This window comes from Euwallacea fornicatus, chromosome 3, assembly GCF_040115645.1.
Source record: "Euwallacea fornicatus isolate EFF26 chromosome 3, ASM4011564v1, whole genome shotgun sequence".
NCBI lineage: Eukaryota > Metazoa > Arthropoda > Insecta > Coleoptera > Curculionidae > Euwallacea > Euwallacea fornicatus.
This window is the reverse complement of record NC_089543.1, coordinates 4017002-4040638: the sequence shown is the minus strand read 5'-3', so window position 1 is coordinate 4040638 and position 23637 is coordinate 4017002. Positions and strand designations below refer to the sequence as shown.

Genomic DNA, 23637 nt, shown 5'->3' with positions numbered 1-23637 from the left:
TTGATAACTATTGGTGGGAAAATCCGATGGAGATATTCTTGGTACTCATTTGCGCATGACTAACAAAAACCATCAAAATCGAATAAAAAGTTTTAAACTGATACAGAACGTGTTCGGCAATTGCATGATAAGGTAGAAATTAGCTGTATTAATTGATGTTGTGGACGGTTCAGGCCGAGCTTTATCTCAATTTAAACCGGATCCTGAGTAACTGGATTTTACATATCTCCTAAGTCGTTAGTACTGCAAATGATTTTAGTTTCAGTGCGAGTTGTTTACAGAATGTTGCTCTGGTGTTTGGTTTTAGGTGAGTTCCTATTGAATCCTGCATTCGAATTGCCACTCTGCTGTGCTTGTGCACGTCTCATCTCACACTCTTCATCAAATTGGATTTTAAATATATGTTTTCATGCGAAAGGAATATGTAGTAACAAATGATTACCTTTTTTATAGAAGATTTTACTTGACGCAAACGAGCAGCGGAACCATGTGCTGCATTCGCTTCGTAATAGATCAGCAAATTATTTTCAAGGAAATGTGTTCATCTGCAGAGTTAACTACGGAACCTGTTTAATAAGATATTTTTCACTTCTCACTATGAACTTTGAATTCAGGCTAGAATCGATTATTTTGAATTCAATAAAATATTTTCAAAATGGTGGCATTTGCGGTTACGCCGTAAATAGTAACTAATTCCGTTATTTTAAATAAAATACCCCTATTTTTTTACCTTTTTAGATTTCTCTTTAAATTTCAAGGCCAGTTTATGTAAGGTGTCTGATGTCTAAAATTTGCCATTTCCGAGTTATACCGGAAAACTTGAAAATTTTGATGGCCTCTGCTGCAGTGCGTTGACCGCCGAGAATTTTGAAAACGACCTTCTGGGTCTCAAAGAGGGCCTGTCCAGAGTCCGTCCGGGGAACCTTGATAATATTTGATACAGAATTTACTTTTATTCTCGAAAACGTTTTAAGGTACAGAGTGTCCCAATTGAAATGAGCAAGTTACTGAGATTGGAAATGATCCAACTTCGAAGACATGTTTCGACAGTTGTAGACCATTTTTATCAAATTGAAATGCGTCAAAGTGTAGTTTATTAGGTCCTCTTTGAGCTCCGATTCTAAAATTCGCAGCGGTAAACGCACAATACCGATTTAGTTAGGATCTTACAACTGTCAAAAATTTCAAATTTGCCAGTATAACGCGGAAATGACAAATTTTAGACCTCGGACACTTTACATAAGCCAGGCTTCAAATTTAATTAGAAATAGGAAAATGATTCAAAAAATTAGGGTTTTTTTTTTAAATAACGAAGTTGGTAACTACTTCCGATACAACCGAAAGTGCGCCCATTTTGAAAATATTTTACTTAGATATAAAATGGTTGGTTCTAGCCTGAAATCAAATTTCATTGGCTCAAAAAAAGTCAAAATTTTTCTAATGCACGGGTTGTGTGGTTATATTTTCTGCATTCTTCAACTTTGCTGCAATTGAGAAACGTTCAAAAAACTTCAAAAAACACAAGCAAAACTGGTCATTTAAAATACTCACTGAAATTCAAATGCTGCAATCAGTTTTGTCGCTACAGTGTCGCCCAAAATCTACTAACCAAGAAAACTTTAAGTGAACTTTTGTTTCAAATAACTACCCATATATTCTTATTTGACTCAGAATTTTGCTCGCTCCACATTTCTTTTAGTATTAATTGCAGTTAGTTACGAGTATGAACTATGTGAACAAGTATGAACTATTAATATCCTGTTCTGATGAACTTGCGATAAAAATTCACCATCTCAGCACACCATACTACCCTCTCTGAGCCAATTAGTTTATCTTCTAGGGTCCCTATTTGCCACTGTACGACCCCAAGCATTCAATTTCCAATCTACATTACCAACCAATCTCCCACCAACCGATGAAGTATTTGTTGATGACCCATATTATCCATCCTTGGTGTGGTCGGATGTTTTTGACTGGAAAATTTTGAAGGTACATTTTAATTTCATCTAGAAGCATTTGTCCAACGAAGTGAAATCTTAAGGTGCTCTCCCAAAATTCTTCCAATATTCTATTCTCGCCTGTTAGCTTGAAGCTGATATTAGCAATTTTGTATGAGGCTTCTAGTGGATCAACGCAGCAGGAATTTGAAGATGTGTTGGACTTTGGGTCCAAAGAGATTGTTCGCGAACGATTTAAAAAGATGGTTGACTCTCTGCATGTAAGTAAGTAAGTAAGTTGTTCCTTTATTCCTCCATTCCATCCAAATATATAATGGTGATTTAATTGTTGATTTACGCTTTGCAGGAAAACTATCCAAGCTCAAATTATTTCTTAATGAACACTCGGATTTTTCTGGATGTTGGTCTTAGGATCAAGGACGTATATGCTAGGAAACTAACTGACCACTATAGAACTGCAGTTGTGTCAGCTAATTTCTCAGACCCCGAAAGAACCAGCTCTGACATTAATATTTGGGCTGAAAAATCGTCTAAAGGGTCTGTGACGAAATTAACCGATCCTTGTAAGTTTATCATTATCTCAATTTGGTAAAATAATTGTGAAAGACAAAATTCCAGCCGAAATGAAAGACATGATAATGCTCCTTGCCAATATAATTTACTTCAAGGGTACGTGGACATACCCGTTTCCTAAAAGTCAGACTTCCATTGGACGTTTCTATCCCATGCCATCAGATACCATGATTTACCTCCCTTACATGGTGACCGTAAACTCGTTTTACTACTTCGAATCTCAGACCCTGGAAGCTAAAATGCTGCGATTACCTTATCAAGTGAGTTTAGTTATTTGAGGGTAAACCCTGTAACAAAAACTATTTTAGGGCAGCAAATTCTCAATGATCTTAGTATTGCCGCTAGCCAAAGCGGGTCTTAAAAATCTTGTGGAAAAAATCGATTTGGTGACTCTCCACCAGCAGTTGCACTTCCTAGATAAGACGCTAGTGCTGGTTTCAATTCCTAAGTTTTCGTTTAAACTCAAAACCAGCTATGTTCAACTTTTCAAAAAGGTTGGTACTAATCCATATGGGCGAATTAAAAGTGCATCAATTATACTGGGTGTTTCACAACTTATCGGGCATGCTTCAACCACGTATGCACTGTTATATAAGAAATCCATTTGTCTCAAAAAAATTGTAATAAAAATCTTACAGGTGACGAAATCAACGATGATAATTGTTTTTCTATTCTGTGCGATAAACATTGTTCAAAATTGTTTACATTGGGTTGAACGCAAGATTGGGCCCGTCGAATCGAATTATGGCGGACTAGTTCGAATGTTCCTCCTGCCTGCTGCTTTCGAAAACGCAAATTGTCGGCGGCCGTTGTAATCCGGTCTCGCAATTCGTCATTAGTCTGAACTTAAACACGGTATATTCGGTTTTTTAAATATCCCTACAAAAAAATCTAAGGGATTTAGATCCGGAGACCGCAGAGGCCAAGCTACTTGTCCACCCCGGCAGATCCAACGTATGCCGTGTACTTGACTTAAATTTCGGACATCTAAACGAAAATGTGGAATTGTTCCATCATACATACCCACATACGTGTTCGACTCGCTAAGGGCACATCTACAAGAAGGATAAGGAAGGAGGACACAATTTTTGCACTTTTTTGTCAATTTATATGTGAAGCATTAACTCTAATACAGTCAAATGGAATAATGAGTCTAATGCAATAAACAGACTTTTATTATTGTTTACCTCGTTACATGTATGACTTTCATTAGATTTCCTTTGACAAATTGACTTATTATGTAACGATGTATATGCGGTTGAAGTTCGTTCGATAAGTTGTGAAACACATTGTATATCTTTTTAGTTAGGGATTCAGAAGATTTTCCAAAATACTGCAAGCCTAACTGGTGTTGCTCAGGGCAACAGCTCGATCTTAAGAGAATTGGTAGTGTCAGACGTTCTACAGACTACAAGTATTGATGTAGACGAAGAGGGCACTGTAGCTTTTGCAGCCACTGGTTAGAAGCATCATTTACGCATAAGCCTTTTAGTAATTTTTTATTTTAGCCGTGGTTATTGGCAATAAAATAGGAGTTCCAAATGCGATGTTCAATGCCACCCATCCATTTTTGTTTTTCATTCAAGATGACACCAGTGGGACAATTCTGTTCATCGGGACCGTGCAAAATCCACTGAATAAAGAACTGGAAATATGGGCTCACAGTGATGGTCCTGTTGGATAAAATGCGAATATTGAGTACACTTTTACGAACGGTTTTTATACGCATAAAAGACATAATAAAGTTTGTTTTTATACTGAACATGTGTAGTGTAGTCACTTGTATTTAATCAAGGAGGGTTTAAATATCTGGAATAGTGGCATTCAAGGGACCATTAAAGGTCTGGAAAAGGAAGTAAAATATTTTTACGAATGGCGCAAATTTGCGCTTTTCGCAACAATGTATCCACTAGCGCGTTTTTGGCTTAGAAATAATTTTGGTACCAACTATATGGTCGACTATGCAGGATGTCTTTGAGCTATTTAGTCAAACGTCAGGAGGAGATTCTATATATCAGATGTCCCCAAAAATGTAAGGTAGAAAATTTTGCAAAACTCATTTTGAGGAAATTTCATTTTTTAATTTTTGATGATTCTGTATTTTGTAATCTAAACGCCCGGCATGTTCCTTTGCATAGCTGCTACAAAAATTCCAATGGTACCGTTGTAAAACCACTTATATTTTCTATTTTAATCAACCGTTTTAAGTTCATTTTTTTTGCACTTTGCTGACTTTTCAGAAAGTTTACTTTATTTTTTTGTTAAATTTTAAACTGTCCATTGGTCCAAAACTTTCACTATCTTATATGGGTTCACACTTCATAAAAACATCTATAATCAAATACTTTTCTAAGATGGTGTCATTTCGTGAGTTTACCTCACTTTTAAAAGAGTGACGGAAGAGTCAGTTATTGAAAACCGCTGAAAATAAAAACTGTGTTTGCAAAAATTGGAAAACATTTTAAACAAAACACTATAAGATATAAATATTGTTCAAAATACCTTCCTTGTTAGCATAAATACCACCTACACCTCTGAGGGAGAGTCTGGATGGCACGACAGATCTCTCCTCCCCTCTCACCTATTTGGACATATCCTGCACGTATTCTTTGTTCAAGTTCTTTAACTGTGCCTACAGTATTTTTGAACACGAGTGTTTTTATCGTATTCCAAATTTTTTGTAAATACAGTTTTTTCCTTGTGAAAGTGGTTTTCAATAGCTGACACCTCCCTCACTATTTTAGAAGAAATGTAAATTCAAGAAATCGTAGCATGGTAGAAAGGCACTCGGTTGCAGATGTTTTTCATGAAATATGGAATGCTGTAAGATGGGGAAGCTTTTGGGGCAATGGGCAGCCAAACATTTGACAAAAAGAAACAAATAAAAAAGCTTTACGTTCTGAAATGTCAGCAAAGTGCGAGTAAGATGAACTTAATGGTTCTTTAGGATAGGAAATTCGAGTGGCTTTTCAACGGTCCTATTGAAAATTTTTGTAGCGGTAATACGAAGGAAGAAACGGAGGCATTAAGATTACAGAATACGAGAAGTCCCCAAAAATAAAAAAATTAAGTTTTATTCGAGGTCGAGTTTTCCAAAATTTTCTGGGTAGCATTTAATGTGTAGAATCACTTCCTGCAGTTTGGCTAGGCAGTTCAGGGATAATCTGTATAGCAAAAGATGGACTGAAATATATCGAGCACCGGCACCATTGAACAAGGTCTATCTTTGGATAAAGTAGCTATTTGACCATGGTCAACTACCCGGGATTTTTTCTCTGGAGGTTTAAATAAAATTACCAGGAGTTCTATAATTTTATTCTCTTATAATTACACTATTTACAACCTAACTTATTTACAAAACTAGAAAGAATACTAAATTACCACGTTTGTACCACATTTGCAGGCAAATGCCTTACGTCTCAAAAGATACAATTTCTCAAAACTTGCACGCTCAACTTGAGGAAGGTTCTGTTAGATTTTAAACGAGTTCTGATGCAGCCCTCTTCTAGGACCTGGAGTTTTTTACTGGGTTAACTATCCAAGGGATCAAGTAGAGTAGCGAGGAGAGGGGTAATGATCAAAAAGAAAAATTAAACGGTTTTTGGTTGTTTTAATATTGGGCTGTGAAGCTACGACCAAATAACAAATTTTGTCACAAAATCCCTAAATTATCGACGAGTTTATTAATTCGAGTTTAACCTAATCGTTAAAGAAAAACATCGTGCATTTTGCAGTGTAATAGTCTAAAATCTAAATTTAATTGCTTCGAAGGTTTATTCACTTTCAGTAGTAAAGACGAGAACTCGAAAGGAAGAAAAAGGTGTATAAGTTAATTAAGTAGATAGTTTTATTGTAACTCTTACAATTTACTTCTTTGGTGTGTATATTAAAAAAATATACGCTCGTACATTCCAGTTTTGTAGTAAAAACTATAAACTTGTTATATACAAAAATTTTACATACAACAACTAAAAAAGCTTTGAATTTCACTTGCATTCTCGAGACTTCGTGTTAGTTCTGCGGGCTTCCGGAAAAAAATTTCTCGTAGAAGCAATTTTAGTTACTGTATAATAAATCGCCTACTTGTGATGTATATAACACTCGATTGAAAATTAAGGTAAACTCTGGTAAAGCACATAAAGCTCTTCCTGAAAATCGGACCAGCCGAAAAATTCCAAATCACTTGTCATACACACCACGCGCAGTTTAGGTACGTAAAGTCAAATTGAACACATCGGTTGGAATTACTTCTAATCAAAAAAAGAAAATATTAGCTATCAACAAGAAACTGGGCAACGGGGTTTTCTGGACAATGCCGACAACTTTGAGTCCTAGAAGGGATTACACACTAAAGGCACCAGCTGAGCCTTCTAGACCACAAAATTCCAATTAAAATGTGTTATTTTTCAGAAAAATTCTGGATGCTCTAATGCAAGGCACGATTTGGTCCCTGAGGCATTCGACCACACCCACATACGATCAGCTCACCAATATATCACAAGTTAGGATGTAAGTCGTTCCATTTGAAGTTTTACGACTCCCATCGTCTTTAAAATGGAATGTGAAACCTACTTAAGCTCGTGCATGTTTTTACTTAAAAGCAAATTATTGTGAGGTCCAGATAAGTGTCTAATAAGTTCGGGCAAAGACTCGAACGACAAAGGACAAAAACAGCAATTAAATCGTCCCGAGTTGCCGTCGTTGGAAGATATGACGTTCCTATGCACAGAACACAAGTGTTTTAGCAAATGAGCTTTTTGCTTGAACATCGCCACACAAAGTCTACAAGCGAACGGTTTCTCTCCCGTATGAACACGTAAATGAGTCTTCAAGTTCCAAGACATACCGAACTGTTTTCCGCAATATTCACACCTATATTCGCGCACTTGGACGGCAGGCAGTGCCTGTTTGCTCCCAGTGGCCTGCTGGGAGGTCTCCGCAGAGTCTTCTCCTCCGGGGTTCGAGGAGTACCCGGGAGGAGGCTCGCGAGGTTCGTCGTTGCTAGGGGGAGGGTTCACTTGGGTTTGACACAAACTCCAAGCGCCCCAAGTGTGCTCGAACGATTGGTACGCTTCCGACACCAGTCCCTGGTCGGCACTTGGAGGTCTATATTTCACCACTACATTTTCAGGGGCGGAAGAAGTGTCTGGATGAGTTCCAGGTGTAGGAGTGTGTCCCCGATCAACTAGAAACGGGGGAGCGGACAGTGAAAGCGGATGATGCGCCGCTAAAATCGGAGGAAGGTTCTTGTACCTATGGGGAGTGTGATGGCCTGCATCTTCTATGTATGACGGAGAGAAGGGGACGAAGGGTGGGTTTTGCGCAGGTGAGTTGTGGAAGCCTGGACGTCTTTTTCTGTGTGGGGTTACCACGTAGTTATCCGGACTCTGCACTAAGGAAATCAACTTGGGGTCGGCTATGGGCGGCTTGATTTGGGAGTACTCCTCCTGATGCTTCAAATCGATCGGCTCTATATATGTGGTTTTTCGTTTCATACGGTGGTGGTGGAACTGGGAGAGCTCATGCACCTTCGGAGCTATCTTCACCGATGTTTGACCTATTTTCAACGAGTCAGAGTTATTCTGTTCCGACCTCTGAAAAATACAACTTATCAATGCGGACATTGAATCGACTAATATGTATACCTCAGCGTTATTTTCCAGCTCCGGCATAGTTTCATCCTTATCGGTATTCTTAGTACTAATAGATAAGTTCACAGGGTTGGGAGATCCATTGTTCTGGTCTTGAGACGACGATTCTTCCGCGGGGTCGTCATCGTCGTCCTTAATTTCACCTTCTTCCTTTTCATCGTCGTCTGTTTCACGTTTGATTTGGACGGCGTCGGACGGGTCGTGGTCGCGTTCCCAGCTGCTTCCTCCGTCATCGGACTGACTTTTGGCCTCTTCAGAGTTTGAAGACTGCCAGACATCCGACTTGATTTGGAGCAGCTCGAAGAGTTCTTGTATACTTTCCAATTCACTCGACTAAAAATAAACATTCGTGTTGATAGATGGATAGGCGCCAGCATCCTGAGGTGGAACCCGAATCGTTTCGTATTTGGATCTGAGGATAGAGTCTGCACTGTCTTGAATATTAGGTAAGGGTAGGTGAAATACACATATGATTCAACTAGCAGACGCAGAGTAGCTTTGACGATGCCACGAGAAATTCTCAAAAATACCATAGTCTCTAGTTTCACGATCAACTACATACAATGAAGATTTTACCTTGACACAGGCTTGTCCGTTATACAAAAAGTCCAGCAGATGTTTTAGATGGCAGCTCTTAATCCCCGGCAGTAAAACAACGCATGGTCCGTGGGCGTGCACGCTCTCGCCAAGAATCCTGCGCACTAACGGACTGGCTGTGGCCATGATGATCTTGTGGGCGCTGAGGGCGGTTTTGTCGTCGCAAACAAACGTCATGTCGGCGTAGTTTTCTGATGCAAAGCAAGTTTTGATTTCGTCTACTATTGTAGCATGGTGTTTGCCGTAGTGAAGGGTTAGTAGGCCGTGAGAGTCTTGTTCTCCTGAGTACATGGCGAATTTCGTTGTTGGGAAGGGACCACCTGCAAGAGAGTTGAGCATACTTTAGCACGCCTATGATATTTGCCCTAACAGACGAATAAGACTCGTATGCCACTCTACACGTGGTTTCTATTTTTGTTTTTAAAGCCACTTAAGCAGGAAACAAATGGTCTTTCATGTAGTGTTAACTAGGTCAACATTGTAGTTACTATACATTCGCCATGGCACGCGGTATTTAATTAATGACTTCCTCTAAAATAGTTTCTAATTATCGGTTAATAATCGAAGCTTGGGGTCTTCGCAGGAGGCTTAAACAGATTTGAAATAACAGCATTAGCTCTGGTATTCGGACACAAAAATATTCAAACCGACTATTTCGATTTGGAAGCGGACTAAATTCAGGTTTGGCATCTCGCGGGGATTTCGAAATAAAAGTAAAAACACAGATTAGATTTTACACAACGTTTCAGAAAAAGTAGAAGGATAATGTGCAACAAATCTGGGTCAATATTTTCTTTTGTTTTTTTACTTTCTGACTGCGAAATATGTGGAAATACGAAATGAATGCGTTTCTTTGGACAGCTATTATTAAAAATTTCATAGACAAATTTAAATTTAATTGCTATGGCATACTACATAATTTCGCAGGGTTGCCTCATACCCGCCAGGATTTGAAGAGGTCTACCATCGCAAATAGGATACGTAATTAGTCAAGTGTTGCCTCATCAACTGAATTCTGATCAGGTGAACGATGTGTGATAAACGGATCGTAAATTTACTTTAACTGCTTTAACTGGAAAGAAATGTCATTATCTAATTATTAACCGGCAATAAATCGAATTAGAAGAATTTCTCCAATGCTTTTTAATGGCCTGATGTATTAGTTCACCTGATGTCAGTGACATCGCTTTTCGTTATATTAAACAAACAAAACAGCTCCCAACATATTAAACGTATCTGGACTTTAATTCATTGTAAATTAAGGGGTCATTAAAGTAACTAAATTGTTTTATAAAAGACGTTTCTATGTACAAACGAACTCGCATTATCAAGAGCAGTTCCTGGAAATTTGTTTGTGGCCTAATAACAGACGCCATATGCAAATTAATTCAAACGAATCAATGTAAAGATGTTTGGTTAATCTGCTCATGCGTACGAAAGAGACAAACACATCTTCGGCGCATGCGCTATTCATAACGTCCGTTAGTCTAGTTTCTAATCGCAGATTTGCTACTCGGCACCAGTTAGGACTTAATTGAAGTTTGCCTACAACGTGAGGAATTCAGAGGTCTTAGTATCTCAAAAAGTACTCACTCATCATATGCAAATACAGGTAGTTCCGCAGTATCCACTTGAGCCCGATCCTATAAGCATATAGTTGGCGTTGCCAAATTTACACTTTTTCTCTGGACATCAGAACTTTCGTGTCAGTCGAGATGAGCCGCGTCGTGGACATGAGGCACATGCATTGCAATATGGATATTTGAAAACTTGAAATAATATGCCATTTTATGGGTTTCTTGAAACTAAGCTGCACAGGGCAGAGCGACGCTTTGCTGCAACCCCTCCAGGGCAGTGCAGACTGTTTTTGTTCTATCTGAAGCTGTTGATGAGAAACCGCTTATCCCGAGGGTTACAAGAATATGTAATAAAAGGGAGTTCTAGGAACTGGGACAAATGTAAACTTGGCAGCATCGCATGAGTACATTATCATCATTGAACCGGACATAATTAAATATTTCCATATACAGAACTTTTAACAGTAAGAGCCTGTTTTTCGATGACTTTGTATAAACCCTGATATAACAGTCACTCCATATATAGTTTTTCCTAATTTTAAATATCAAAACCACGGCTATGCATGCAAATACATTCAATTAGGTTATCAGTAGCAAGCTAAAAGTAAACAAATTAATGAAGTCCTGTTTAATATTAAGTTAGTTTAGTACTCATTAGAACATAGGTGAAACCATAGTACCTTTCTAAGCACGCTTTCACAAAAACCCCTAGCTGGCACCATCATCAGGTAATATTTTTCGAATAAACTTTTACAGCACTGAAAAGTAATTATGACCTTTCACAACATTATCATTAACAAGCCCTCTATCACTGTTACGATGTTTAGAAAGTTGTCGATAGTACCAACCTTCACTTTCTAACAAGTTTTTGCTATCTGAAACGACCATGAAAGTACTTTCAGTGTTGGGCGTAACGTTTCTCAATATTGTGATGGGTTTATTGCTTAGGGGTGAAAGGATTTTTTTGGGGAAAGCAAGAGTGAACCAAAAATGCGCAATGAAAACCTCTTTATAGATACTCCAATCACAGACATAATCTTTCCTTGCATTGGACGACTTATGTAATACTTAAGTAAAGGCACAGTACCTATTAATTAATACCTGAAACAACAAAGAGTAAAAAATAGCGATTTTGGTAATTTGGCATACAATTAATTTTTACATGTGAGTATTGTAAAACAAATTTATTTAAACAGCCCCAAGGTCGTGATAGGAGTCCAATAGAAACATGTAATTTCATAATTGAAGCCGAGTGAAAAACTATACAGGATTATGCAATATTGGTTTAAATCGGAATGCTGGTAATAGTAGGTACTGGATTTTTCCTTTTTTGCCGGTACCATTGTGTGTTTTAATTTGGTTTAAGGCGTTGGTACAATGCACTCATTGATGGCTGTTCTACTGAGGCCAAAACTGTTGAAAGCATTGCAATAAATGTCAGCGCACCACCAAAAACATCATAAGTGTTAGATAAATAAGTTTCAAAACCGATAATAATACAAATAGTAAATCCATATTGTATAGGTTAAGCTTGAAGTGCGCAAAGATGATGCGCACGGACTAGTTTCAAAATAACTGAATCATAAATACAAATACTGACAATCCTGTTGCTTATGTTAGGCTTGAGCGTGTGGAGAAAGAAGATCTCTAATCTGCAACAAAAATCTGAAATGTCCGTGGAAAAAAGAAAGGCTTAAAAATTATATGAAACAAGGTGGTCTATACCAATAGCAAGCGACGTTTTTTAAATTACATAGAGGCAATTTTACAATAACTGTCTCTTCAACTACAACTTGGACTAACGTATTTAATTACCGGACTCCTATGGGGTTAGAAAATTAACTTAAGGAACTGTCTAATGGTTTGTTAGAAACCTCCAGGGAATTTCAGTGCGAGTGCACATGCTTCGTTTAAAGCTTTCCTACTTTATTTGTAAAGCAAGAATAATATTTTTTGCCTCATGTGTAACACATACAGTTTCCTAGAAAAATGTGTTGGAAATTAGTAAAAGAGCGTTAATTACTGAAAGCAATGAAAATCTCATTGTCGTGTGGCATTAACAGTAAAATTGGCATGATGCAAAGTTACAAAACAAGAAAATTATCTAAATCTAGACGCGATTGCTTGAAAGTAACCTTGATAGACTGACTAAATAACAATCATCAATAAACATTATATGCATTATGGCAAAATTGATTTTTTTTATGGCGGCAATTCAATTGTTTTTGCACGTTTTTTCGCTAATGCATCATTCTCTCGCGGCAAGCAAGTTTTTCCATTTACATGCAGTTTTTTCTGAAAAAAAGGACTTAGTCACGTGCAAAATGAAAGCTTAATTGCAACGCATGTGTTGCGAATTTTCTCTAATATGAAACAAGGACACTGGGAGGTACTCACAGAGGAGCAAAATTGCCTAACAACAATAAATACCAGAGCTTTTGTGCCTCGGTTCTTTCCTGCACATGTACAATCGCCACCGCGCCCTTTGCGGCGCATCACCACCGCACCGCAAGGACGGTGGCGATGCTCCGCCCCTTGAGGCGCGGTGGTGATGCTCGCTGGCTATTTTCAGATTAAAATGGGCGTTTTGTAGAAAAGCGACGGCTGAGAATAAACAAAAATAGTTGCTAAAACAATAAGTAAACATCGCTATTGCCAATTCTAACAGGCTAACCTTAGCACACATCCAACTTTCCAAAACATAGCTTTTCACTGCAGTAATGCATACATCCGTTCCTAACCGATTCAAATTATGAAAAGAATCCTGAATAAAATCTGTTTTCCTTTTCTGATCTCCCACGTTGTCGTTACAAAACTACAAACATTACATACATGTTACGCTTAATATTATGTATGTATGTATGTATAGCACAACTCGCCTACTTTTACTTTTACTTATTAAGAAGGCAATTCTTGCGCGACAGCCAGCTAGAATTATGTCATTTATGTATCTTACGAGGTACTCTGCAAAAGTTAAACTTTAAATTAAATTTTTGTAGCGAATTTGCTGCTGCCATTCTGCATAGAACCGCGACTAGAGAGATCGTTATAATGAGTCTTGTTAGAAATTGCGTGCTAACAAGAGTGATAATAGGAAGATGAAACTTTATTCTTAGATATCAAGGTGCTAAAAGTGTTTTTTTTTTTTGGTGCTGGGAACAATACATAAAATTGTAATGTGCATCTCACAATCGGAATTGTTGTTCTCGAAGTGAATATGACGCAAAAATATCAATTCCGCTGCGAAACGACAAGGACGTGCACAAGTGGGAGTCAAAAATACTCTGGATGGATGATTCAGATTTGTATACCAATTTGGACAAGTGCACTGAAACTGCTGAAATTTACTCATTAAACACGTGGAGGCACAGCTCCGATGTGCTCGCAACATGATTTATAAAATATAATAGGGGAAAAATTACTCAGAAAGAAATGGGAGTCAATAATGACATAGCAAAACTTAATAAGAAAAAATTACTAGTTAAACGACCGGAATGTTGGGGTCGAGTCTCAGGCCGAACTACAAAAAACAACACGTCTTAGTTAAGACGTTTTTCAGTTTAGCGCAAAGTGCGAGGCGTTGGTGCGCGTTGTGATTTTTAAAATTAACCGATCACAATGGCCAGAAACAAAGAAAACTATTATATAATTTCCTAACGCTAAAAAACTAACACTTTAGCAGTAAATAACTAAATTCAAATCTCAGTGATAAAGTTTTGGGAAATTTACAAATTTCTGTTCGAGTGCAAATCGGCTATTGCGTGAGCGGCAATGAGGTGTCCAGTGAAGAGAGATTTTTTAAAATTAAGCGAGTGCTCATTATGAAAGTATCTGTATAATAATAGATTAAAAATCATCTTCATAAGATAAACCTGCGTGTAACTGACGAAAACCATGGACGGATCAGTCACAATAATCGGCAGTACTAAACTGAATGGTTTACGAAAAGTAAAAGTTTTATTTTTGGGAGGTCGTTTTTAGAATGGTGAATGTTGGTCGTAACGCCTTGCGTAATTGGTAATTTTATGGGTATAGTAATTATCGTTAACTTCTTCCATGCTTTGTTTGAATCGTTTTCGGCATGGTCTCTTATGGGTTCTGCTAAATAACCGAAAATTAAATATTTGCTTTTATTGAAAGGGATCGATATGTAACAGATGGAGATAAAGAGATGCATTAAGCCTTTCTAACACCTAAAAACCGGATTTTCTTATGTTGTACCTAATTATAAGTACAATAAATGATCGATCACTCAATTCCAGTAGCGAAAAGACGTCTTTCGTAAGCAATGTTGCACGTTTTGCATGTCACAATGACTGCAGAAAATTATTCTACCTACAATGATCCATTTCAAAGTGATTTACAGGCTAAAAAATTGCATCTACATGTCTTTCAGACTTGCGGCATTTGCTTACAAACAATTCCTGTAATTGTGTAATACTACGCCTAATTGTTTAGCATTCTGCGCTTGATCATTTGCGCTCTACCAGCACATATTTGTTTATGTCTTGGACGCATTTGTGCAACCAACTTTTTAAAATTTTTCTGGTATGGCCGAGAACCATTTTTGGTATCACCGTAGTAATGATCATTTAATAAATCGGCAACGAGGTCATTACGAAAACTTTTAACTGAGCACGCATCAATTCATTCTGGAAGTGGCCCAAATTTATAATTATCATTATTACAACTTGTTTCTTTACAGACAGAATTAGTGTCTGTTAAATTTCTAGATGAAATATGTTTCCATCGGCGATATTATTACTGAATTTGATTTTGTGATTCGCTTTTTCGAAAATGTTTTTGTCCTAATGCTTTGGGTATCTACCCGACTATTTATAACAAATATGTAGGTGGGAGTTATGTTGGTGGTTATCCAGCTGTATCAGGTCTTAATTGGTCATCCACAAGACTGGGTAGGCTGATTTAAGGTATTTGTGATTATTAAGCGAACACATTCCTGCTACTAAATTGGCCCGATTTAGTACTAAATTAACAACAAAAACAGTAAAGTTTAGCAAGTTTTTATTACGTTTTTTCGAAATGTTCAAAATAGAAAATTTCTCGTCTCGTTATCTATATTAATGCAGCAAGTTGCATTTCGAAATTCACAATTTTCCGTTATTTCAAAATGAACGATTGTGACGGCGTTTCTACGATACATGCACGCACGCGCATCGCTTCCTCTATGTTGAAGTTCTATTTTATCATTTCAACCTTTATAATTTTGATTCGAGCTTGTTTTTGTTTAAGATTCTATTAATTCAGGTGCCCAATAAGACCGACAAATGAGGGCAAATCAACCGTAACTTGTCATATTTAAAATCTATTCCTCGTAAGATTGTTTACTAAGTTTAAAATCATCCGACTGCTGCGGTTACTGCGCATCTCTCATTGCTTGCGCATGGCAGTTTATGCTCTACAGCAACGTTTAATTGGTTTTAACAAAAGCAGCGGGTTTATTTAATATTTAATTTCTCTGACATCCTAAACATACAAAGAGATTGCTTTTCTGGTTGGATGGTACGTAGAAATGGGCATGTACGCAGGCTTCGGTGTGGAAGGTACCTTTGGTTTCCTCAAATTGTTCAGAACGCTTTGACGACTAAACTACGATTAAAAAACCTTTTAGTCGTCGAAAATAGAGGAATAATTAAATTGAACTCTGATAAGTTAAAGGGACGAGTTAGGGTCAAATAAATTTATTTTGCTTCGACAACTTCTAAGTTTCCACAGTTCAAAAAAGTGAAAATTCCGAAGTATAAGAGACCTTCGTTGAGAAGATTGAATCATAGCTCGTATTAGGTAATTAACTTTCCAGCAATTGCTCATTGTTACTGTTTAGCTTAATTAGTGGTTTAATAACGCTTCTTTAGATATATTCAGCAGATTGGAGCACACTAAATTGCCTTCGCGAACAAAATGGATATGTAGAAAAGTGATTTATCGATGAAATTAAGTCTTGTGTCGGATATTTCGCTCCTGGACCCAGTCCTGGATTAAATTCTTCGTAAGATTCCGATGAATGTACTAATGCAGGATGAAATATTCGCTTTGCTGCATGCAGAAATTAATTTTTTATTTTCGCTGCCACAATTAGGAATAAAAAGATTCTCGCTGTCTTGTTCGGGATAAGTATTAGCTAATTAATTTGCCTTAGAGTGTGACAATGTAATCTAAAAAAGCAAATTAATCATTGAAGATATTACTGCTTATGTTATTCGGATCGTCGCATATGTTCGGGCCTATAAAAAGTACTGAAAGTGTTTATGATTTTTTGATTTAACTCCAGTTAATTGTAGTTTGATGTTAGTTACGTGAAAGCTATAACTTTCAGTGGAGGAAATTGTCACGAATTGATTCGCAACCAATCAATGCAAAGATTCAAGGTGGTCTTTTCCATTAGGGTAACGTGGAAATTACTAAGCCTATAGCTATCACGTGATATGGTTGAAATAGCAAAATTTTCCATTAAAAATAATATGTTTGTAAAAATAAATATTCAGGAGTGTATCAGTATTGAGTGGTACGTAAGATATGAGGAGGCCTTTCATAGGTATCGGCTCGAGAATGAGCCTTAGCGCGTAAATCAAAGGCCCTAAACGTTCGTTCCGTTCTTCTTTCAATCATACGCTAATTCATATGCGAATAATGCTTTATTTGTAACGTTCATCCTGCATTTAGAAAAAATCGAGGGAAAAATACTGTGCGTGTATGTTGCCGGATATTCTCCATTTTGCTCTAATTTATGGTGGTAAATTAATATAAGCATAAAATATTCCTTTTATTTGCTTCGCCTGCTAATCATCGGCATCCAGGAAAAATACTGCTTGTACGACAAATGTATTGGTGTTCGTTGGCAAATATTTGTGCGAACATATACCTATGCGATCTCTTAAGGCGGAGTCACATCAAAGCATCCGAATATTCGTTATCTCTGCCGTTCTAGTCGTAAAACGCGATTTGTGCTGAGTACCGCGGATAGTACCCAATGCGAATCTAATAAACACAATTGGCAGAATATTGGCGTACGCAAGTGTGGAACCTGCATCGGACTAGAATCACGATCAGGCCTATTAACTTTAACGCAACAAGTAGCGCAATAAGCCCTTATGGTTCCCACGCCGACTTCTTCTAGCAGCAGGTCCTGGCTAGCGCAAGCTAATTTGCGATTTCTCAAATTTTCAGGCGTTTGACCGAATTTGGCGAAGCCTAAAACGGGAGCAGCGAAATGAAGGAGATTGCCGAACAATATGGCGAACTAATTGCATTACAGAACATTAAGCAACTTTTCTATTTAAAATGAACGTGATGTAAGAAATAGAAATGCAAAGTTACATAATGTTGAATCGAAAGCAGTGTTTGTTGGAGTTGCACGAGGCGCGCCAGGACAATGCGCAATCCGAGTCGTTACGGCAGAGCAGGAGAAAATCAACAGGTGGTTGTTGATTGGGAAATGGGCGCGAGAAAGCGGGACTTACCGGGAAAAAACGATATTCCTAAAATGAGGCACCCGGAACAGCGTTATCCAAGGGGTAGCCGCGGGGGTGAGCACCAGGAACACCACCTAAACACCGAGCCATGGCTCCACAAACACTAGAACACAATCCGTCGCTGGCTTCGCGTCGAGTGTATATATTTTTGGGGCACCGGTTTCCAGTGCGCTCGGTTGCCCAACAAATGAAAGTAAAAGTGAACGAGCCTTCACAACGCGGCTACAGCGGTCAGTCCCGGAGTCCTGATGGATGGAATGGAATCGACGAAGCGCGCCCTAACCGACTAAAATTTGCACTTAACTAAAATAAATCGGGTTTAATGGATCGCCCGAATTTCTCCCTTTACTTTCCCCTCTTTTCTTCCTCCCACTCCGAATTTCCTCTCGCTAACTCGTTCTTTCTTCGCAGATTTCAAGGTTGGGTAGCGGCGGCCTGTCGGTTTCCATTCCATTCCATTCGATGCTGTTGGAGTGTATGGCATGACCCGAGCGCGGTCTATTTCGGTAATGGTGAACGTAAATGTTCCTTACGAACGGATTGGCACTCGTATTTCGCATTTGCTTTCACCAACAACTTTAGCCAAGGAGACTCGTCTCGGCTGCGGCCACCACAGTCAACGTGGGGCACAAATCGCCAGTACTTTCACAACACACACACACACACACACACACACACACACCGGTGGGGGGCACTGTTGTATAATACTGTGAAATAACGATCCTGCAATATGCCCGAGCTTGGGAGTTAAATATTTTATTGCATTTTAACAATCTCTTCAACTCATCGTCTTTATTTTCGGGCTCGATCGCAATCTCACCGTCTTGCTTCATTTATTCAAGTCCTGCATCTTTCTGATGACATCATCGCACTTTTACTGTTTTTTTTTATAACTTTCCCATGTTCATTCATCTACTGCTTTCGGGACGTGAAGTGCACGAAGCCAACCGTGAATGGAGTGAGCAATAGATTCCTCGGAACGCCCAGAAAAAACTACACAACAATCCGACATTCAAAAACCGTGCCATCCGCCCTTTGCGCCTCGCCGCGCTTGTCCTTCTCCATCTCTCGCTTCTTTTCCTCATTTGCCTCAACTCATGAAACCCGAACCATCATATTGACATTGAGAACACATTGCAAATTTGCCGCCGCACACTGCTGATATCGACACGCTGAGCTAAGGTCTGCGCATGAGCTTCAGTGGAGCTTTCACCTCGTCTCGCATCGGCACGCGCAGGGCAAAAAACGGCAAGGGGAAACAATTTCGAAATTATACGACGTTATCCTGAAGACTTCTGATGGTCTTGCTATGCTCAAGGCGGGATAACGTGGACGTTTGATGGATGGTGATTCGCGATTTCGTGAGAAGCGAAAGGGTCCTAGAAGAATGGCCGAAAGAGAAGACGGCCCTGGGTCGGAACTTAAAAAAAGAGAAAATTAAAGGAGATTAAAGTTACATTAAAAGCGGAATTTTAGAGGTCGAATACACAGTGTCTCACCGGGAATCGCCATTAGACGTTTTGGGGTAGCTACAAATAGCACAGTTAGGAGAATTTAGTGGTGTGGCGAGTGCTTTAGGGCGACATTATCGAAAATATTTTCAATGACGCCACATTTCCAGTTGTGCGGGATATCGACGCTTACTTGCTTCATTTAAAGGGGACATCCTATATATTATTGCATATTTGCATCCTACGTTCAATTTTAACACAAACTCATTAATACATTGGCTTTCTTAAAATTAATAGCTTCCAAGGTATACGCAATTTAGTGTTAAAAATGACAGATACAGGTGTTTGCAAACTTGGATACCAAAAAATGGTCAAAATTTTAAAGTTTTAAATGAAACCTTATTATTATTTTAATTAATTATGAAACTACGTCGAAAAAACTTAAGTTCGCGTCTAATTATCTATAGTAAAATTGCATAGTTTTTGGGCAATTTCGTTTTGTAAGCTGACGCAGGGACAGGACACTTCTAATTTTAAGCTGTAAAGTTATAATAATTAAATTAGTTTTATATAACTAAATTTTTGTATTTAAGTGTGTCTGATTTATATCACATAACAATGACATTTTGCCTGTATTTCCGTATTGCATGCATACGTCTGTCATATTCGCATCATAGATTAAAATTTGGGAGGTACTATCCCTGCATTTAATCATAAAACGAAACTACTCAAAAACTATGCAATTTTACTATAGATAATTAGATGCGAATATAGGTTCTTTTTTGACGTAGTTTCATAATACGTCAAAATTATAGCAGCACTCCATATATTAAATTTTCGAGTTTTGACCATTTGTCGATGTTCAAGTTGGCTCTATTTTTTTGGCCGCTCTATAGAAAATATTAGGCAAGGCTTGGCAGCACACTAAAATACAGACCTTCTGCAGCCATGTGGCAAAAAAGAGTTACGGAACTCCTTTCCGGATGTTAACAATTCTCAATTCTGCAATAATTTGATTCTGTCACTTTCAACTTTTAAAACTATTAATTCTTTGTTTCATAACTATATAAAAATTAAACGTAGTACCTAAAAATGCAATAATATATAGGGTGTTCTAGTTAAAATAAGCAAGCGAACATCGACTTCCGGTGCAACCGGAAGCGTGACGTCACTAACAACATTTTAGATTAGGTCGCCCTAAGGTTTTTAACAAATCATCAAATTTTCGTAACTTTGCTATTCGTGGTTTCGCCGAAACGTCTAATGGCGGTTCCTGGCGGAACACCAGTGCCGTAAGGACAGCGCCAGATTTGTCACCGAAGGGGTGAAGTGAACCCTGGCTGGCGTGTGAGGCGTCCCTCAGTCGAAATGAAAGGAAAAAATTCTAGACCTTTCGGACGTCCAGGCCTAAATTAATTAGTCCAACCATGTAAATTTAAAATAAATCCAGACTCAAAGAAGCATAAATCCGATTTCATTCTATGGCAAACAATAAGATCTCAGTATGGTTACTAATTAGAGTGCACACGTCCTATTAATAATGAAATTTATGGGGACATTCATTTTAACATCCTGTGATGTTATCGCCGTGGGCTCGCGTTATTTTCGTTGAATCTTGGGATTGTTTGTTGGACGGTAACACGGAATCCGGGGTGGAAATCTGTGAGCAACCGAACCGCTGTTAACCGGCGTTATGATGTAAACTTACGAAGTTACGAGATTAGTACGGCCGCAGTAATAGCGGCAAGGGAAAGTGCCCATATTTTACGTATACTTTCACTATCGCGTAATGTCTGTCTGGACCTCGGCTAATTCGGAATATCGGCCTCGAAATCGACACTTCATTACGCATTGTTACATAAGACGCCTTTACAAAGCCTACGACCATCGCAGAGACATCTGCTTATGTTGCCCTTTAATTAACTTTTTTAATTGGGACTGAAAATTTTAGAGAGCAGTTGGAGGAATGCGAGTGAACAAAGCTATCGATTAAATAGGAACTTTAGGGACATTTACAATCGCAAGACTGCCTGTACAGTCCTGGTACGATGGAAACGCCCGTTGATGAGGAACTAATTGATGTAACTGTTCCGGTTCCAAAGTGCATGCTCGATGTCGGATCTGTGAGTAATTTGGGCCAGATGGTGGAATGGTCGGTGAGGTAGATCATAACACGGGTCTAGTTGTTAATTTGCAATTATTATGTAATCACCCATAGGAAGAACGCATTCAATGTTATGTTACTTTTGCATGCCTGCTCCTATGAATTAGCGTATTTTACTGTCGTGAAGGTTTGTTCTTGGGTATTAGCAAACTGAAGTGAAAAAAGCCGCAATTATTTGTTGTAAAAAAGCAGCACTGATGATGTGAATCTCATAAATAACGAATGGCGTAATACAGGCAAGTTTCGTATTAAGTAATTGATAGTTTTGTGTTGGCTCGACTGTCCTCGAGACTGAATTTACCTGTTTGAAACTTTCAAGGTCCCCGCTTTGTAGGGAAGTGAAAGTAGTCTTGCTTGGACTGACACGGCAACAGAACAGACAACACTGCGATGCCAACTAATAAGCACTGCGAGCATAATTTGCAATTAATTCTATCGCCTAAATAAAATCAGATGTAGGTACTGCGGTGCGAACTGCCTGAGAGTACCAGTTGAAGGCGAATTCCTCACCTACATTCAATAGGGAAATTCGCCTAATTGACTGGTGTACCTGAAACATTTTTTTTTTTTTTGCTAAAAGCGGTGACGTAAGCGCAAAATTCTTTTGCAACGGTCAAACGACAAATTGTTGTTTTCAACATGCCTAGGTGCTCATTTGTAAAGCCCGCTTGGTGTTTTGATGGAGCTTGCTCATTTGACGAGCTGCAGTTGTGCTTTTATTGCGAAACTGAGGGAAAACAATTACTTAAAATCGTTACTAACGAGAAAATTACTTTAAGGCAGACCTTCGTCAAGAGCCTGTCGAAACATTTCTCTCAATAAGCTCTGCAGTTTATGTAATCCGAATTCATCTACTTATTGTACAACTGGTTACGTCAATTTCTTTTAACAGAATTTCACCAACAAAACACACTTAACGCAAAAAGAACAATGCCTGATTATTTTAAGGCACGTTTGTTTCCCATCTTACGGATTTGGAACATTTTGTATGCCAGTACGGGGACGAATTATGAGACACGTTGCGATTTCACTCGTTCAATTTGCAGCTTTCTTCCTAGGAAAATAATGAGAAAAACATTTCTAGTTACACTTTATGGAGAATTTGTTAGCCTGTCGAACTGCGTGGGATTCATTGAAATAAAGTGTGTCCAAAAACTATAGGACCGCCCTCAGTTTTTCCCAAGATCCGTAAAAAGAATATTTAAACAATACAATTTATTTGAGCAGACTTGGAGTCAACGAATACATACAAGTAATCTATTGATTTTGGGTGATTTTATAATTTTCACTGACAAAATGAAAAATTGCCGGCCGAACATACAAGACCACATAAATAAATACCCTCCCAATCCAATGGTTTCCGCTTTCATTTGCATAACGTTAGATACTCAGCCCCTAATATTTTCCATTAATCCCAAGAAAATTTCAGGGAAAATGACTTATCACTCTTCGGCCATTTTTCTTCCGGTTTTCAATGTTGGTAAACTGGCGCTGATCGTGGACGTAGCGAGATAAATATCCCCGTGAATTGTCCATGGGGTTTAGATCTGGACTTTTCGCCGGCCATTCCATGCAACTAATGTGACGGGCGGAAAATCATTATTTTGTTACACGAGTCACGTGAGTTGAGGTATTACCCTGCTTGAAAAAGGCACTTAGGTTCGGCCAAAAAGTCACCAACAGGCAAGAGGTTGTCAACGAGGAGAGATGCATAATTTTTGGCGTTCATTTTACTGGATAAAATACGTGATATTGGTCGGATCATTGAAAGAAAACTTTGCTCAAGTCACAACCGAGCTTCCACCCTGTTGGTATTGGGAAAAGAACTATTTTTCTTTTGTCAAGTCGTGCCAGTAGGGAGCTCAAGCATCTGGATCGTCAAGTTGAATTTTTTTTCACCTGAAAAAATGACTAGAGGTTACTCGTTGGATCAGGCCATGACTCGATTTGCAAAAGCCACTTTCGCATTGTTATGGCACTCATTGAGAGATGGTTTTCTTAGTTTTTTCTTTTAAATCACAAACTTAGAGCGCTTCGTCTATTTGGAATTCAAATATAATTTCCATTGATGGCTTATTTTCTTGGACCACTTTCCTCAAACTGCTTCTTTTATCTCGCTAAGACCCTTTCCTTGTGTGCCCGGTTCTTTCTCTTTTGGTAGTTTTGCACCCAT

The 23637-nt window shown here is 38.4% G+C and overlaps 2 protein-coding genes across 5 annotated transcripts in view; one reads left to right on the top strand and one right to left on the bottom strand.

Annotated features, from left to right (window-relative positions):
• Positions 1 to 13: 13 nt before the first annotated feature.
• On the top strand, positions 14 to 4293 carry Spn27A (Serpin 27A). Its single transcript, XM_066301913.1, has 8 exons — positions 14 to 307; positions 1841 to 1989; positions 2042 to 2218; positions 2305 to 2521; positions 2577 to 2791; positions 2840 to 3025; positions 3837 to 3990; positions 4040 to 4293. Exons 1-8 carry the CDS (start codon positions 250 to 252, stop codon positions 4213 to 4215), a joined length of 1332 nt encoding a protein of 443 aa, XP_066158010.1. The 5' UTR covers positions 14 to 249; the 3' UTR covers positions 4216 to 4293.
• A 1541-nt stretch (positions 4294 to 5834) lies between these two features.
• ken (ken and barbie) overlaps positions 5835 to 23637 on the bottom strand; it is a 29264-nt gene continuing 11461 nt past the window's right edge. For 2 of the 4 annotated variants that reach the window (XM_066301918.1, XM_066301917.1), the window contains exons 3-5: positions 8759 to 9099; positions 8177 to 8515; positions 5835 to 8125 (exon numbers count right to left, since the gene is read on the bottom strand). In XM_066301918.1, coding sequence (XP_066158015.1) covers positions 7100 to 8125; positions 8177 to 8515; positions 8759 to 9099 — 1706 coding nt within the window. In that variant the 3' untranslated portion in view covers positions 5835 to 7099. Of the gene's footprint in view, positions 8126 to 8176; positions 8516 to 8758; positions 9100 to 10372; positions 10534 to 17837; positions 18473 to 23637 lie in introns of those variants that run through there. The other 2 variants (XM_066301920.1, XM_066301919.1) reach the window with 2 other exon arrangements.

Excerpts from the sequence above, each read along its gene's own strand:
- Spn27A (XM_066301913.1), top strand. The coding sequence starts at position 250 with ATGATTTTAGTTTCAGTGCGAGTTGTTTACAGAATGTTGCTCTGGTGT. Across the intron at positions 2,522-2,576 it reads GACGAAATTAACCGATCCTT|CCGAAATGAAAGACATGATA; the intron begins GTAAGTTTATCA and ends ACAAAATTCCAG. Across the intron at positions 3,991-4,039 it reads TGTAGCTTTTGCAGCCACTG|CCGTGGTTATTGGCAATAAA; the intron begins GTTAGAAGCATC and ends TTTTTATTTTAG.